Source organism: Rhinoderma darwinii, chromosome 3 (assembly GCF_050947455.1).
Source record: "Rhinoderma darwinii isolate aRhiDar2 chromosome 3, aRhiDar2.hap1, whole genome shotgun sequence".
NCBI lineage: Eukaryota > Metazoa > Chordata > Amphibia > Anura > Rhinodermatidae > Rhinoderma > Rhinoderma darwinii.
This window is the reverse complement of record NC_134689.1, coordinates 19,359,543-19,377,664: the sequence shown is the minus strand read 5'-3', so window position 1 is coordinate 19,377,664 and position 18,122 is coordinate 19,359,543. Positions and strand designations below refer to the sequence as shown.

The 18,122-nt window shown below is 42.2% G+C and overlaps 1 protein-coding gene across 1 annotated transcript in view; it reads left to right on the top strand.

Moving 5' to 3' along the window:
• POLR3B (RNA polymerase III subunit B) overlaps positions 1-18,122 on the top strand; it is an 89,517-nt gene that overhangs the window by 34,918 nt on the left and 36,477 nt on the right. The window contains exons 17-19 of the mRNA XM_075856074.1: positions 5,507-5,581; positions 7,892-7,990; positions 9,025-9,152. Coding sequence (XP_075712189.1) covers positions 5,507-5,581; positions 7,892-7,990; positions 9,025-9,152 — 302 coding nt within the window. The remainder of the gene's footprint in view (positions 1-5,506; positions 5,582-7,891; positions 7,991-9,024; positions 9,153-18,122) is intronic.

Genomic DNA, 18,122 nt, shown 5'->3' with positions numbered 1-18,122 from the left:
ACTTGACCGCCAGCAATTCTTCAGAATCATAAGCACAGGAGTCCCCCTTTACCATGCGCTTCCCCACTAATTGCTGCGGATAACCAATAAAATTTTTGCACATGGTACCACATGCCCCAGTCCTTGCAGCATGCAAATGCCTAAACAGGGGCACACTGGAATAAAAATTATCACAGTACAGGTGGTACCCCTTGTGAAGCAGAGGCTGCATTATCTCCCACACGATCTTACTGCTGGTGGAAACATCAGGGGGGCATCCAGGAACAATTATTGAGCGCTCCCGCCCTTCATAAATCCTGAAGGCGGTGGTAAATCCTGACCCGCTTTCACACAATTTTTGTAAAGCTTAACGCCATATCTTGCCCTTTTGGAAGGTAGATATTGGCGAAAGCTAAGCCTTCCATGAAAGTTGAGGCGGGATTCGTCCACACTTACATTCTGCTCAGGGGTGTAACGTTGCAGAAATAGATTATTCAGGGAATTTATCAGTGGTCTTATTTTGAACTACCGCTCACGGTTGGCATCGATACTTGGGGGGGGGGGGGGGTGTGCGTTGTCATTGAAGTGGAGGAACCTCATTATTGTTTCGTAAACAAAGCCTGGGCATTACTGCAGGATACACTGGGGTGGCTTGGGCGGGTCTTGTTGACCAGTAAGACCTAATGGAGGGCTTTTTTACAATACCCATATTTAGGATGAGCCCCAAATTATTTTTTTTCAATTCCTGCAAATTGGTGGGCGTCCAATCTCTGGCATGGGTGGATGAAGGTTTCTGCCTTATAAACTGAGCGGCTTATAAATTAGTTTTGTGGACAATGATATTTAGGATGTCGTCTGTAATAAATAAATGGAAGTAATCCATTTGGACAAAATTTGTATTGTCCACAGTTATGCCAGGAGTGGCAGTAAATCCGTGGATTCTAGGCCCAAAAGATGGAGCAGGTGCCCATACAAGAGCCTGAACTGGAGGGACCAGACTGTCCGGTGCTACAGCGCCACTAGTCCCTGCAATTTCATGTTCCGCTGTTTCTACGTCATGTTTCAACGTCTGACACCATCTCTGATTCCGTCTCAGACTCTGACCACAGCATGGCGTATGCCTCCTCCGCGCTAACTAACTTCCTCGCCATAATGTCACTAACTAAACAATTTTTATTTGTTTTATATATTTTTGTTTCTTTTATAACCGATTTTATATATATATACACACACAAACTAACTGGTAGATATCTATCTATCTATCTATCTATCTATCTACACTACCGCTAACAAAAAATAAACCGCTATTAATATATATTATGATGATATGTGCCATACCTGCCTATTCTAGTAAAGATAGAAAGGTAGATAGAACAAAATATAGATGGATAGATTGTATAGATAGATGGAAATCTATCTATACAAAGAATGCATTGATGTGTAACACTGTATTTTTAATTTTATTTTTTTTACTATTATTCTGGCAGCAATTCTCTCTGTCTCTTCTTCTCCTCACACTGAAACAATGTGTGAGGAGAAGAAAAGAGGCAGGAGATTTGCTGCCAGAAATGTCAAAATAAAAACAAATGTGATCGCTGCGATAGGTTTTCAAAGCGATCACATGTTCAGGGACCAACAGATTGGTCCCTGATACTCTACCCAATGCCCAGAAATGTTAGTAACCGCGTGGACACTATATTCTACATAGAAATGCATGTGATCGCTGTGATTGGTTGTCACAGCGATCACATGTTCAGGGACCAAAAGATAGGCCCCTGACACTCTGCCCAGTGCCCAGGGCTGTTGGCAACAGCCAGGGCACAAGGCTGTGTGCCTGCGATCGCGCGTGCACACTCTTTGAAGTGCCGCCGTAATTAGTCTATACGGCGGACTTCAGAGATCCTGACTTCTGGCTGTAAAAGCACAGCCAGCGGTCGGGAACCTGTTAAAGGAGTTTTCGTATTCTACACATACATTTCTCAAAGATGGAAGGTCGGTTCTACATCGGGGAATATAAGGAGAATGGGGATCACCTGACCCCCGTTCCACCAGGTTAGCTGGCCGCTGTATGCTGGTGAAGATTGAATGGAGAGGTGACCGCACACGTTCGCGTCTATCGCCATTCACATCAGTGGTAGCTAATAAACCAGTGCGGCCATCGCCATTCACTCTCCACCTGACTGCATTGCACGGCAAGCGGCGAAACGGGAGTCATAGGATCCCCCCTCTCCCTACACGTGAGGGCCCTATGAAAGCGGTGTCACCCACCCACCTGACCAACCTTTATGGTATATCTTGCTGATATCCCATAAATGTTTATGGTGGGAAAACCCCTTTAAATGCTGCCATAAATTACTCTAGTAGGCCCTGTTCACATCTGCGACAGGACATTGCGTTGTTCTGCTCCGTCAGAGGAACAGAACAAGGAAATGGTGAACGCAACGGTTGACTTTAATGGGTTGAAAGCGTTGTCTTTCTTTAGTGGTGTCCGTCGTTTTACCAGAAAGAATAGCGCAGTTCATCCATTTCTGAATGACCTTGCACAGGTAAAAGTTAATGGTTGACTACCTACCACTCATGATAGGCATTGTAGTACCCATAGATGATGTCACACTGCCTTACATATACCCAAGTCACATATAATTGTCTTCTGTTGCGCTGTCTATGTAAGTGTCAGTCTTCACTGTAGTTCTGGCATTGTATTCATGAACCAGGTAGCTTAGGATGAACATTATTTTACAATAAAGCTTGATGATTATTATTTCATACCAATATTCCTACAATAGCGCCATGTTCACACGCCACGGTTTGGGTTGATTGGCCGATAGATAAAAGGTATAGTTAACTAATGTTATTTTTAATTACCAGCGATATTCGGTCTAATCTTATACTAACGCTAATTAATATTTCTTTGGGAGCAGCGAGTTCTTTCAGAGGAATCACTCGACTGGAAAATGTAAGGGTATTGTATTGAGAAAATAAAAGGGCCTATAGCAGCAGTTTGCACCTGGCAGAGGCCTATCAGTCACGTACCATGATGTGCGCCCCATTGACAGGCGATACGTCTCTATTTAGCTTAATAGACTTGTATTATATCAATAGAAGCAGTTATAGGCTGTGGGCCAAAATACACGCACAATGCATGTTATCTGCTAGGGCTTCACAATATGGCCGACCCTCTACTGCCAGTTGTCCTGCAAGCCCCAATAATGTCTATGACAGCAGAGGTCCCCTGAGCTTTCTACATACGGGGCAGTTCACCCACACAAAGGATCTGGTACCAGTGGCAGAAACTGCCTTTATACATAAGAGAATAGGAGCTGCCAATCTTTATTTGGTCCTGACATCCCTAAAGGCCTCACATGCCTTGTTTGCCAGAACCAAATTCAGAACCTCTGTCTTCCATGTTTATTGTTGCTGCGGAGTGAATTTCTAATATTTTATATTGTAAAGCTATAAAATTCAATCCAAAATGTAGGGACAAATTAATCAAAATTATCCTTGTTGCCCATAGCAACCAATCAGAGCTCCAACTTACATTTTTCAAATTGCTGTGGGAAAATGAAAGCTGCACTGTGATTGGTTGCTATGGACAAGGACACGTTTTTTTTTCCTTAGGCCCCATTCACATCTCGTATTTTTACATATACTTTGGGAAAAGCTGCCGTCATTTACAGTAAACGTAGTCTGTGACGGCTGTGGCATCAGTAGGCTATGATGGTATACGTTAAAGGTATACGTCATGGACTCTCATGTACCTTTTCCTGATGTGTATGTTAAACGAATGCTATAATAGCCTATGGGTGACGGATGGCACGCTTATGTAATCTGTTTAGCATATACATCATGAAAAGCTATTGAGTGACGTATACGTTAAACAGATGCCTGTGACGTGTTCCATACAGTGGCATATGTCATCTATAGGCACACGTGTTATAAAAAAAATACACTGCGCAGTATACTTTCTTTGTGGGATCCTGTTGTATGGAATAGCGTAGTCGACTGCGCCTTTTCTTACTTTAAAAGTAAATAAGTATAGCGACATATACTAGCCCGACAGAGGCCAAAAGGACACGTTTAGCGTGCGTGTCGGAAGTATTTCCAATGTACACACTAAATGTGGAGCAAAAACGAGATGCGACTAGGGCCTTAGTTTTGATAAATTTACCTCTTAGGCTGGAGTCACACACCGCGTTTAGCTGCGTTTCTGTGCATATTTCGTAGTGTTTTTAATGGCGTTTTTTGTTTTTTTATTGTGGCCAGATGTTACATTAAAGTCTTTAGTATAACATAAAATCCACCACACACAATTGTGTTTCGGTTTGCAGTGTTTTTGAGGTAATTTTGTGATCCGTGGCCTTTTTTTTTCCAAACGCAGCATGTTCTGGGTATGGCTTTTTTTCTGCCGCTTCGTTTTAGCGATTGCTTGGACCCCACCAATCAAAACTTCTGACATGTCAGAAGTTTGTTGAACATTTAGCTTTCCTTTAAAGGTGAGATGTGTATTCTGTGGAGCCCCTCTGGTGTCCAGTACAGAGGATGCCCAGTACTCAGTGATACCCCTGCCAATACTTTCTGCCCCTATTGGGTTTGTTGTTCATAGACGAGTGCTCAAGACCCTAGAATCCGGATCAGCAGATCTACTCCCCTTCCTAAAAATTCCCACATGAATTTATTATAAAATTTTTGTTATGTCATCTGGGTCTGACTACAGGGACAAACACTGATCCTCCATCCTCTCTGATATGCTCATCCAGTAATGGGAGAAAATGGATGAGGTTGGTGGGTGAGCATGCCTGCAAGTCTGTAGTAGGTACAAGCGTGCTTGGCTGTTTCTATATCTTGTATACAGTGGACGGGCCGCCTCTTCAATCTTCTCCCCCCTTTAGCGGTCAACCATAATAGAGGAATTAGGGGATGTGTGTCCTCCATTTTAGTGGTTTCAGTGGTCAAACCCCCTTTACCTCTATAGTTTGGCCCTTATTTTACCTCTTCAATGACTTCCTTCCAACTTTGGGACCTGACTTTTGGAAAAGCCCGTACCTCGATCAGCTTGACAATGCTCCAGTGCACGATGTGAGGTCCCTGTAAGAAATTGTGGAAGAACTTGACTGTAGACCTGAACTATAATGGACACATTATGATGTCTTCTAATATGCCTGCGAGCCAAGCCTTAACCCTAAACCCAATTTCAGCACATGACCTCACTAATGACCTTGTGGTTAAATGGTCACAGCCATGGTCCACAATCCAGTGGAGTCCATTATAGCAGCAAAAGGTGGACTGCCCCTATATATTTGGATATGATGTTTATCAACCACATATGGAGGTGGCTTCGGCATCCATTTTTGTTTGGACATGGACTGAATATACCAGTATGACCATGTATTATACATATGCTTTATACTGTTAACTTTATTATTTACCTGATTTACATAGTAGCAGAAAGGTTGTCTATATATCGGAGCGTAAAATGAAATATCGCTGTCCCAGTTCTGACGACTTCTTTGATATCCATCTCTTACAGGCCCTACATTATTGTCAAAAAACAAAGGCCTATGGTGACCAGCAAGCACATCCTAGAGCTGTCTCAAGGTTACAGGTTAGTGCTAAAACCAATTCTTGTGGATTACAAATGTCCTTTATTATAATTGAAACAGATCTCTGGAGACTAGAGTTTTACTGTAAAAATCATACCTGTCCTGATGTGAATACCAGCCTTTTACCCCCAACAGTGGCATGTATTGCTTTAGAAGAATGGAGACCATAATGCACTGCCATCATAGATGTCCACCTATAGATCGGTTCTTATGTGCGGGACCACTTCATGCTCCCAACTCTAACACAATGCTTCTGTAGCTCCCTGCTACACGACAGACCTGACATCAACCCCTGCTATGGTGCAGGGATGCCCATAGCACCCTGCGCTGGCATAAGTTCGGTGATCCAATTCTGTTTCCCTCCAGCATGGTACAGAAATGCCAGATGGAAACTGATATCAGAGCTGATCCTCCATGCTTCTATATACACTTTTGATGCCTCTCCCCGCGTTGGGCAGCGTTTTTCTGTCCGGCTGTGGATGCTAGACCAGTGCACAGAGATGTGGTCAGTTGTGTCTGGCTTGGGCATAAAACATCTGGTCAGGCACAAATGATGTACGTAAAAAAGAAAAAAATGTAAACCTGACCGATCCCATTGTAGGTCAGTAGGTTCCGTTACAACGTCATACCCAGCCTGAATCCTTTTAAAACAGAAGCCTTGATGCCGGTATGCACAAAGCCTTAAAGGGGTTGTCTCATTCTGAAAACAAAGCTGGTTCGTCAATTAGCTGATCGCCACAGGTCCGGCTTCTGAAACCCCTGTCAAACGGCTGTCAATGGCGACCGTTCAAATGAATTGCAACCCATGTAAAACACGAATGTGCTGCTTTTGCCCCTCTACTCAGGCTTTAGAAGATGATTTCTGAGTATGGGACCACCCCTAGGACATACGAGTACATGTGGACAGAGGCTGCCCTTAAGGACAACCCCTTTAACTAAATGTGTGGTAGGAAAGTTATGCTAGGGCGCCATGTATGAATTGCCCCAATACACCCAAGGGTTTTCTATAGTTTTGTACGTTACAGTCCTCGTATAGCTAACAACCATTTGTAACGTTCCTATTGAATATTTTCTACTTTGCGTACATTATTTTACTACTCTTTACATTAGATTATTTCTCGTTCTCATTGTTCTAACTGGAAATGCTCATTATAAAGACTGTTGAATACATAGAATGAAATGAGGGATGATACCTAGATTGGGGTTCCCCTTAGGGCAGTCCTATTTGTATCAATAGAAGAGAAATATCACCAAAACTGTCTTAGGCTATGTTCACACTGAGTATTTTGCCGAGTTTTTTGACGCGGAAAACGCGTTGCAAAACTCGGCAAAAACGGTCCTAAAATGCCTCCCATTGATTTCAATGGGAGGAGTCGGCGTCTTTTTCTCGCGAGCAGTAAAACTGCCTCGCGGGAAAAAGAAGCGACATGCCCAATCTTCGGGCGTTTACGCCTCTGACCTCCCATTGACTTCAATGGGAGGCAGAGAAAGCGTATTTCGCGGTGTTTTATGCCCACGGCGCTCAATGGCCGCGGGCGAAAAACGGCGCGAAAATCGGCGTGCAGGGAGAGGAAAATCTGCCTCAAACTTCCAAACGGAATTTTGTGGCAGATATTCCTCCTGCAAAATACTCTGTGTGAACATAGCCTTAAAGGGAACCTGTCACCAGCATTTCACCAATTGAACTTTACTTATCCCTCACTGGCCGCTGCTATAAATAGTTCATTACCATTGTCCCCTCTCCTAAACTCCTCCTCCGACTGTAAATAACGGTCTGCAAACATTTTGCGCCTTTTATTGTAATAATCCGGTGTCCCTTTGTGCGCATACACCAGAAGTGGACATCAATGCACAAGCGCGGGATTGTGTGTGCTGGGGGAAGGCGAGGAGCTGTCAATCAAAAGTAAGGAGGTGGGGTAAGCTCGGAAAGACTCGAGGAATGAAGATTTGACACTCTTATGCTCATTAGCATACGGTGCAGGAACACTAAAAAACGGAATACTAAAGCTACAGAGCCGACTAAGAAGACAATTATAGGTTATATAGAAATGAATTTTCACCCACTACCTCCAGGTATTGCTGGTTTAATAGGTGAAATGCTGGTGACAGGTTCCCTTTAAGTACAGAAAAGCTCTTAAAAGGTGATCAGAAGGAATAAAGAGGATTCTCTTGAGAACGGGTCTGACTTCTTGTGCCTGGCAGACGACCTGAGCAGGTGACTGTTCCCGGGAGACAGTGTACGGGATTAAGGATTTCTACACCGATGTCATTATGTGAGTGGCGGGACTCATTATTTCAATGACCATTTGCAGGAGCTTTGAGGATTTTCTGCATGAAAGTCTGGTGGAATATTTGGATGTGAATGAAGAGAATGATTGTTACATATCCTTGTATGAACACTCCATCAACAAGTAAGTTACTGTTTCATGCTGGTGTTATTTATAATGGTTTTTATTTCTTCCAAAAGTTTTCACAAAAATGTAACTTTCAACAGAGTCCTTTTTAATACATGATTGTACATTGATAAAACTTCTATATGATACCAGTGAAGATACTAGTGGAGCTCTGTAAGATGCAAATCTATAAATCCCTTATTTTTTATTAGGTCCTTTTCAGGTACTACTTTTATACAAATTTCCTAGCGTGGGTGGAGCTTAGTTGTCACATGACTAGATGCCCCTGCCAATAAACTTCTTTCTAGGAAAAGGTCATTGACCTAAAGTTGAAAAAAATTGTCAGGCACGTGCTGCTACAGATGTAGAATCAATACTGTAATAACTGTGAATTAAAGGAGTACAGAGAAGACGTAGAGACTAAAGTTTTTCTTTGATTTTTTTAATTCAAGCCTAATCTAAACAAAAAAAAAAAATCTATATGGTTGTATATTTGCCCTCTACAGCCGGCCATATGTGACCAGATCTCAGAATCGGGCCTTGTCTGGAGATTAAATCTAGTGTCCATCATAAATAACGCACATTTTCCGACATGTAGGAGACAGGCAGCTGACATTTCTCTTCCCTCCATAACATATTGTCTGCTGCATGTCCACTAATGTCCTTATGAGTGGCCATAGACATGAGATAATATTCAGATGAAATTGATAACTGGCTCAGCCAATCATCATCCGTTTATCGGTCATGTTTTCATGCAAACGGCCTATAACTGTCTTCCAAAATCTTGATCTGTCATGTTGGATTTTTTGGGGGCCAGTAGTTGACCTGAAGTTTGATATAATCCCCAAAGACCTGGACACAGCCATAGATGGCCCATTGAGTTGGATGCTATATAATGAACAGCTCCCAATCTTCTGCCAACAGACCAGCAGTGGGCCCCCTCTCGATCAGTCTATGTAGGACCTTTCTTCTTGGCGGACGATGTATTGTCTTTGTGTGATGCTCCTATCCTTGACAACAGATAGTAATGTTTGTTGTTTGTGATTATTTAGGCACACCACCCATTTGGAGATTGAGCCCTTTACTTTGCTTGGGGTTTGTGCTGGACTCATCCCGTACCCACATCACAATCAGTCCCCAAGAAACACTTATCAGTGTGCTATGGGAAAACAAGCTATGGGTAAGACGATGATTTTATTTATATATTTTCTCCAAGAATGTGATGCAAGCTGCTCTGACCCTTGGGAGGAAATAGCAGTGGTCTCTAACCTGGCGGTGTACCAACTGTTCTGAGACTACAACTCCCAGCAATCCTGTTACCAGAGAGCAGTGCATTATGGGATGCTAGCTACACAATGAAAGCAATCCTACAATTATCACCTATCTGGTGCATGAGTGATAAATGTCCTCTGTTGGAAAATCCTGTTAAGCTTTCTCTAGGGTTACATGTTCGTATACAACTTCATATCAAGCGATAACTTCAGTCAGTCAAAGGTGATCCGTCATCAGCTAATTGCATCATTGCTGAGGATTTCACTATAATTTCTTTAAATGGACACTAACTTTTCAAACAACTTATGCTAATCAGACACTATGCCTAATATAGATCAACTTTGTAATATACTTTAAATGTAGGTGTTTTATACATGTAAATTCTGTGTGAAGTTACTGCGATTAGGTGTCTCTTTGTAATCTGCTGTCCACCCCCTGTTGTCAGGCAAAGACCGTTCTTAGTTACAGAGCTGAATTGTCGGGCTGCAGAAGGTGTGTCTCTTCACTGCCTGCCTATACAAGTCTATTGTGGGGAGGGTGGGGCAGAGCGAAAGTGAGTCAGACACACAAGCTGCCAATACAATTCTATGGAGAGGGGAGGAACAGGAGCAAAGTGAGAGACACAGGCAGGTGCTGCAGCTTCCTGGTAAGTGTTATTTCTCACCCCACTGCTGGATTCACAGCTACACTGCTCATTACTGATGTATAATTTCCTTAATGCTGCTGCAGCTTCTATATATGTGATGAAAGAGGCGAATTCTGCTCTCCCATCTCTATCTATATGTGCAGTGTATAGAGGACATTATAGCGGTTAGGCTCCACCCACTAGTCCAGGGACAACTGAGAAATCGAGTTGAAGCCTGCAGAGGGGGAAACTTCTAAATATGCAGAATACATGTCATATTATTGCCAGAAATAGTGTTATTCCTCATATAAACGCATATGGCAGCTTATTCTGAAAAGTTAGGTACGCTTTAACTTTGTCAAGTTTCCAATAGGAAATAGAAGATCACAGCTTCCCAAGGATGCAAGTAAAGGAATAGAGAAAAATATTCCAAATTTACAAATTGTAAGCATTAAACATAACCCAAATTTTCCAAATTCACTTTCATTGGATTTCATTATGAAATGTTAAATACTTTTGTGTCAAAAAAGACAAAAGTATAATAGGTATGATACCTTTATTGGCTAACCATAAAAGTTCTATATGCGGCTTTCAGAACACACAGGCTCCTTCTTCAGGCAGTTTACAAATGAATGACTTAGAAAAAAGCACAACATTAAGATGTTACACAAAGACAATTAGTACATGAGGTGATTCATCATTAAGATAAGCCGGGGGCAATAAAACTGAGGTTATAGGGGTGATGACTTAGGAGTTAAAGAGGCTCTGTCACCAGATTTTCAAACCCCTATCTTGTATTGCAGCAGATCGGCGCTGCAATGTAGATAAGAGTAACGTTTTTTTTTTCAAAAACAAGCATTTTTGGCCAAGTTATGACCATTTTTATATTTATGCAAATGAGCCTTTCTTAAGTATAACTGGGCGTGTTTAAAGTTAAGTACAGGTGGGCGTGTATTGTGTGTGTACATCTGGGCGTTTTTACTTGTTTTACTAGCTGGGCGTTAGGAATGGGAGTGTATGATGCTGACGAATCGGCATCATCCACTTCTCTTCGTTAACGCCCAGCTTCTGGCAGTGCACAGACACACAGCGTGTTCTCCAGAGATCGCGCTGTGACGTCACTTCCTGCCCCAGGTCCTGCATCGTGTCGGACGAGCGAGGACACATCGACTTACCTGCAAACGCCGATGCTGCGGCAGAATCAACTGTAGCCTCTGTCGCCTGGTGCCGATGTGTCCTCGCTAATCACCAGTTAATACAAATTGCAGAATGTACCTGATTGTAAATTGAGTGATAAGACTATTATAAATCACCTTGGACTCGCCAAGATTATATAAAAGCACAAGGTCGCAGAACTCAAAGGTGACGTCTTATATTCTTCTAATTTCTAGTAGGGGATACATTATTCCTTACACTGCGCACCTCAGATGCTGCAGAACCACCGTTGATTGATATGAAACACCATCTTCCTTTGGTTTACAGTCTCTGAGTTGTGCTGCAGCAGCAGGGAAACAATGCTTTATAATATACACTGCACCTGCTGAAGAACCTCTTTTTAAAAAGAGAGAAGAAGTTCATGTCAGTTAATTAGTGGTTGACACAAGAGGCGGGACTTCCTGCGAAAACATACAGCTGCAGAAAGAGTTAAAAAGGATCCGATACCTCTCCTGACATGTCTGTTTTAGTAAATACATGTATTCCCCCCAAAAATAACAACTCTGGAGCATATTTTCTTAGAACTTTACGTTGTGCCATTCCTCTGTTATTCCTCCTTGAAATGTACGACTAATTTACAGCTGGGTTTCACCATTTCCCTTGTCAACAGGGTGTGTCCCTACACCATCTGAGACAGTGAGCACTGTTTGGACAGTGTCAGGCTGTGTAGAGACACACCTCCAACTGATAACACCCAGTTGTCAATTTATTCATTAATTTTTAGGAGGAATAACAGAGGAACTGTACAACGCAGAGTTCCAAGTACTACGTTCTAAGTATGTACTAAAGCAGACATGTCAGGAGAGCTGATAGGACCCTCTTTAAAGAGGCTCTGTCACCACATTATAAGTGCCCTATCTCCTACATAAGGAGATCGGCGCTATAATGTAGGTGACAGTAATGCTTTTTATTTAGAAAAACGATCTATTTTAAACCAGTTTTATGAGCGATTTTTAGCTTTATGCTAATGAGTTTCTTAATGCCCAAGTGGGCGTGTTTTTACTTTCGACCAAGTGGGCGTTGTACAGAGGAGTGTATGACGCTGACCAATCAGCATCATGCACTCCTCTCCATTCATTTACACAGCAGCATCGCGTTCTTACTAGAACACCATGTGCAGCCACATACACAGACATTAACGTTAATCAAGTGTTCTGATAATGAATATACATGACCTCCAGCCTGGACGTCATGTGTATTCAGAATCCTGACACTTCTGAATCTTTTCTGTGAGATTCCAGCAAGGGAAACAAAATCTCGTTTAGATCGTAATCTCGCGAGATTACGTGTGGCTTGCTGGAATCTCACAGAAAAGATTCAGAAGTGTCAGGATTCTGCATACACATGACGTCCAGGCTGAAGCTCAAGTATATTCATTATCAGGACACTTGATTAACGTTAATGTCTTTGTATGTGGCTGCACATAGCGATATAGCTATATTGCTGTGTGCTGTGTAAATGAATGGAGAGAAGTGTATGACGCTGATTGGTCAGCGTCATACACTCCCCTATACAACGCCCACTTGGTCTAAAGTAAAGACACGCCCAGTTGGGCATTAAGCAACTCATTAGCATAAATCTAAAATCGCTAAATAAAGTGGTAAAAATAGATCGTTTTTTTAAATAAAAAGCATTACTGTCCCCTACATTACAGCGCCGATCTCCTTATATAGGAGATAGGGCACTTTTATAATGTGGTGACAGAGCCTCTTTAAGGTTTTTGTAGCACCGCTTATCTCTGTATTATTGACATGATGTTTAGGGCGGATTTACACGAGCATGTGCTTTTTGCGCACGCAAAAAACGCTGCGTTTTGCGTGCGCAAAAGGCACTTAACAGCTCCGTGTGTCATCACATAGGATGTGCGGCTGCGAGATTTTCGCGCAGCCGCCATCATTGACACTCTGGATGTTTGTAAACAGAAAAGCACGTGGTGCTTTTCTGTTTGCAAACATAATTTTGACTGCTGTTGCGCGAATCACGCCCGTCCCACGGAAGTGCTTCCGTGTGGTGCGCGCGATGCGCGAAAAACGCAGAAATGTAGGACCTGTCGTGAGTTTTACACAGCGGACTCACGCTGCGCAAAAATCACTGACCGTCTGCACTGCACCATAGACTAGCATAGGTCCGTGTGACGCGCGTGAAAAGCACGCGCGTTGCACGGACGTATTACACGTTCGTGTAAATCCGCCCTTATACAAATATTCATGGATGTGTAATCGAAAAATGTTGAGTTATAATAATTTTACAGTAAAGTCAATTTTGATAGGAACATTGCCAGTAACCGGCGGTAAGATAATAGCCTGCGCCGCTCGTAAAGCCGGAGACCAGACTAACGCTTAATATACAGTATTCCCGGCATAAGAAGAAACACCGAGCGCTCCTGGCTTTTGCCTTTCTTCCCCGGAAAGCATCTCGTTTCTTGCCACACACAGTCAGACAGGATCCGTGTGTACAGAAAGCCAATTCAGCCTCGCACAGTCCTTTTGTCGTTTTCCCCCTGAATGAGATTTTTTTTTTTTCTCCCTCTCTCTTTTTTGTTTGGAGTGTCATTTGCAATTCATTGTCTCTGTTTTCTGAGGTTGGTGTATTCAGCTGTTCTGACCCCGGGTCCTGCACATTTAGCTCCGTGGATACAATGCGCTGACGTTGCTGCAAATGGTCAGGATACAAAGGCTGCAAGATATCTTAAGCAATAAAAAAAAGCCTTTGTTTCTGTTATTACGAAACACCTGAATAAAGAATAAGGAGGCAGATAAAAACCCTCATTGAAGAAAGGAAAAATTGGCACCAGACGCCCAACGAGTATGAATATGTCATAAAGGAGTAAAGGCAGAGCAGCACTGGTGCGTCTAGAATGGAAAGTTACTGCAAAAGTTTCTATTAAGTTTATATGGGCAAACCGTTATCTCCTGTGTATGTCAGCTCTTGTAATGTGTGTAGTAGTCTGTTTTGGGTTTTTTTCACATGGAAACAGCGCCACACTTGACTATAGGCTATGTCTGGTAATGCAGCTCAAACCCGTTAATTTGAATATCTGCAATACCAGACGCAGCCCATGGACCAGAGTCGCGCTGGTTTTGGAAATAAACAGCCATAATTTTGTAATCTCATGACGTATTTAACCCTACTAAATTTGGGACAACTTTGCCCTTTGAGACTTTTGTCCTTTGAACTTTTTGACATTTCCATAAATGGGTTCTCCCGTGACTTGTCAATTGTTTAATCGTCTGATTATTGATAACTGTCCTGAGTTTTGAAAACCCTATAGTAAAAACACTCTGAATTTTCAGTAACACCATCTTCGGATCAGTGGACAGCGTACGCGCATTTGCAGCCACTTCTCCAGTGATGAAATGCAACGGCCTGTTGTCTGGGACCCTCCTCCACCGTTTGGACGTTTGAATATCTGTCTATCTCTCTCCTTATTCACACGAGCGTGTCTGATTGGCGTCCGCAAAAAGAACAGACCGTTTCTCATCCGTATGTATGTCCGCGTGTCTGTTTTTTTAGGTCCGTATGTCGTCCGTTTTTTAAATCCTGGTTTTAATTTATTTTTTTAACGCATTGCTTAGCTACCGATCCGTGTGAAACGGACAACGCACAGATGTTATCCGTCTTTTATTGTTTTGTTTTTTTTCCACGCATCCAAAGACTTCAATGGGCGCACACTTCGTTAAAAAAAAAAAATGGATATGTGAATAGTCCCATTAACTAGTATGGGTTTTTTGTGCACTGTTAAAATGGACAGCACATGGACGAGAAATACATTTATGTGAATTACGTAAAAACGGATGACAGACGTAAAAAAAAGGACATACAGATACAACACGAACATTTATATAGATGAAAAACTATCCTTTTTTTGCGAATGTAAATCGAACAATCTCGTGTGAATAAGGCCTATCTCTCTCTTAGAGATATGAGATTGAGATAGATATGATCGATATAGAGATAGATATGGGATAGATAGATATGGGATAGATAGATAGATAGATAGATATGGGATAGATAGATATGGGATAGATAGATATGGGATAGATAGATATGGGATAGATAGATAGATATGGGATAGATAGATATGGGATAGATAGATATGGGATAGATAGATATGGGATAGATAGATATGGGATAGATAGATATGGGATAGATAGATATTGGATAGATAGATATGGGATAGATAGATATGGGATAGATAGAAAGATATTAGATAGATAGATAGATATGGGGGAGAGAGAGATAGATAGATATGAGATAGATAGATATGAGATAGATAGATATGAGATAGATAGATATGAGATAGATAGATATGAGATAGATAGATATGAGATAGATAGATATGAGATAGATAGATATGAGATAGATAGATATGAGATAGATAGATATGAGATAGATAGATATGAGATAGATAGATATGAGATAGATAGATATGAGATAGATAGATAGATATGAGATAGATAGATAGATATGAGATAGATAGATAGATATGAGATAGATAGATAGATATGAGATAGATAGATAGATATGAGATAGATATGAGATAGATAGATATGAGATAGATAGATATGAGATAGATAGATATGAGATAGATAGATATGAGATAGATAGATAGATATGAGATTGATAGATATGAGATTGATAGATAGATATGAGATAGATATGAGATAGATATGAGATAGATATGAGAGATAGATAGATAGATATGAGATAGGTGCAGAGAGATAGATGTGGGAGATATAGATAGTTGTAGATATGCGATAAGTGTAGAGAAATAGACATGATAGACAGATAAGTATAATTTTAAATATACCCGTGCATTTACATACATTCTATTACATTCCTTTAATCCATCATAAATGCGATTTGACAGGTGTTAGATTATCAAATATTCTGGATTATTTGTTGGTCATGGATAAGCATTTCATACTCTGCTGTAAGGGTAGAGAATCCTTAGGCCCTGTTCACAGATTTTGATCTGTCTGCACTTCGTTTTTCGCTGCGTTTTTTGCCCGCGGCCGTTGAGCGCTGCGGGCAAAATGGGAGTCAATGGGAGGTCAGAGACGTAAGCGCACGAAGATAGAGCATGTCGCTTCTTTGTCCCGCAAGCCGGTTTTTCCACTCGCGGGAAAAATACGCCTCAACCTCCCATTGAAATCAATGGGAGGAGTTTTCGTCCGTTTCTTGGCGCATTTTCAGACGCGGTTTCCGCATCAAAATAAGCGTAAAAAAACTGTGTGAACAGGGCCTTAGGCCCCATGCACACGACAGCAAAAAACCTCTGTTTTTGCGGACCGCAACTGCGGTCCGCAAAAACGGAGCCATTCACTTTCATTGAACACTGACACCTTTCCGTAGCACTACGGAAGGGTGTCAGTGCCGTGGAAATGTTCCGGGAATTATGGAACATGTCCGTTCTTTCGCATTTTGCGGGCCGTGCTCCCATACTTTGTATGGGAGCACGGCCCGAAAATGCGGCTGTCAGTCAGCGGCCGGCCGTGCCCGCAATTGCGGGGGCCGTGATTGCGGGCACTGTCGTGTGCATGGGGCCTTAGAAGGAAATCTGAAAAAAATGTTCACATCATATTTGCTAGAAGTTGTTTGTTTTTTAATGAGAGCAATTTCCTCCTTGGTTTTCTCCGCTCAGTCTTTTTGTTTGTAGTCTTCTGAATATTGACATTATATTGCACCCTTGTGCTGGAAATAAGTGCCGAATTAAAGGAATTTCACTGTATGTGTGTGAACACGAGTAGGAGAGCCGCAGGTTGCAGACTACTGTAGTGTACTTGCATTTTTGGATGCTTGGTGTTGGGTCCGTAACTTCTAGCCCTTGGCTGTTGGTACATGCTGGGAGTTGTAGTTTCACAACATCTGGCGAGCCCTAGGTCTGTAGACTCCTCTTATGTAATCTGCCTTTTCCTTCGGCTCGATGTTGGTTTCATTACACACGACCTTTATCTTTGTTTCTTTGTGTGTTATTAAACCAAGAAAACGCTGCATTCATTTCTCCGGATAAAGTGCTTTGTGCCTTGGACCTTTTGTTGTTTGGAAATCACCTGCATAATAATCTCGGTAATTTTACACAGCTATAAAATGTTTTGCAGGGATTTTCAGTCTAACAATACAAAACATCTGACATGTTATGACCTGAAACCTAATCTGAAATCATCTAAAACCCGTTGTTTTGTTCTGCGGTGGGCTAATTACATCAGTATGCCGGGGCTTGGCACTTACAGCTATAGGCAAACCCTGGGTATTCACCCCTGAACTATGCAAAATATGGAATACATTTAATATATATATATATATATATATATATATATATATATATATATATATATATATATATATATATATAGGTGTTCAGTCTACATGTTTATACAGCGGGGTCGTGTAGGGTAGTAGTGCTGTGTAGGGTAGTAGTGCTGTGTAGAGTAGTAGTGCTGTGTAGGGTAGTAGCGCTGTGTAGGGTAGTAGCGCTGTGTAGGGTAGTAGCGCTGTGTAGGGTAGTAGCGCTGTGTAGGGTAGTTGCGCTGTGTAGAGTAGTAGCGCTGTGTAGGGTAGTAGCGCTGTGTAGGGTAGTAGCGCTGTGTAGGGTAGTAGCGCTGTGTAGGGTAGTAGCGCTGTGTAGGGTAGTAGCGCTGTGTAGGGTAGTAGCGCTGGGTAGGGTAGTAGCGCTGGGTAGGGTAGTAGCGCTGGGTAGGGTAGTAGCGCTGGGTAGAGTAGTAGCGCTGGGTAGAGTAGTAGCGCTGGGTAGAGTAGTAGCGCTGGGTAGCGCTGCCTCATGTTGCATGTGCGTATCTAATTGTTCAATTGTTGTTATTCCCATCACTAAGACATTACTTTCGAAGGGACCCCCACCGATCCTGTTATGGTTTAATTTTGTGGCCCCTTTGCTGTATTTCCCCAGTGAATGGAACCAACTGCAATTCCCTGCACAACCAGTGGCCCGGTGCGCTGCTGTTCAGGAAAAAAGCTATAACCCCTTCCCGACATTTGGCGTGCATGTACCTTATAGTCAGGAAGAGTATGTATGGAGCG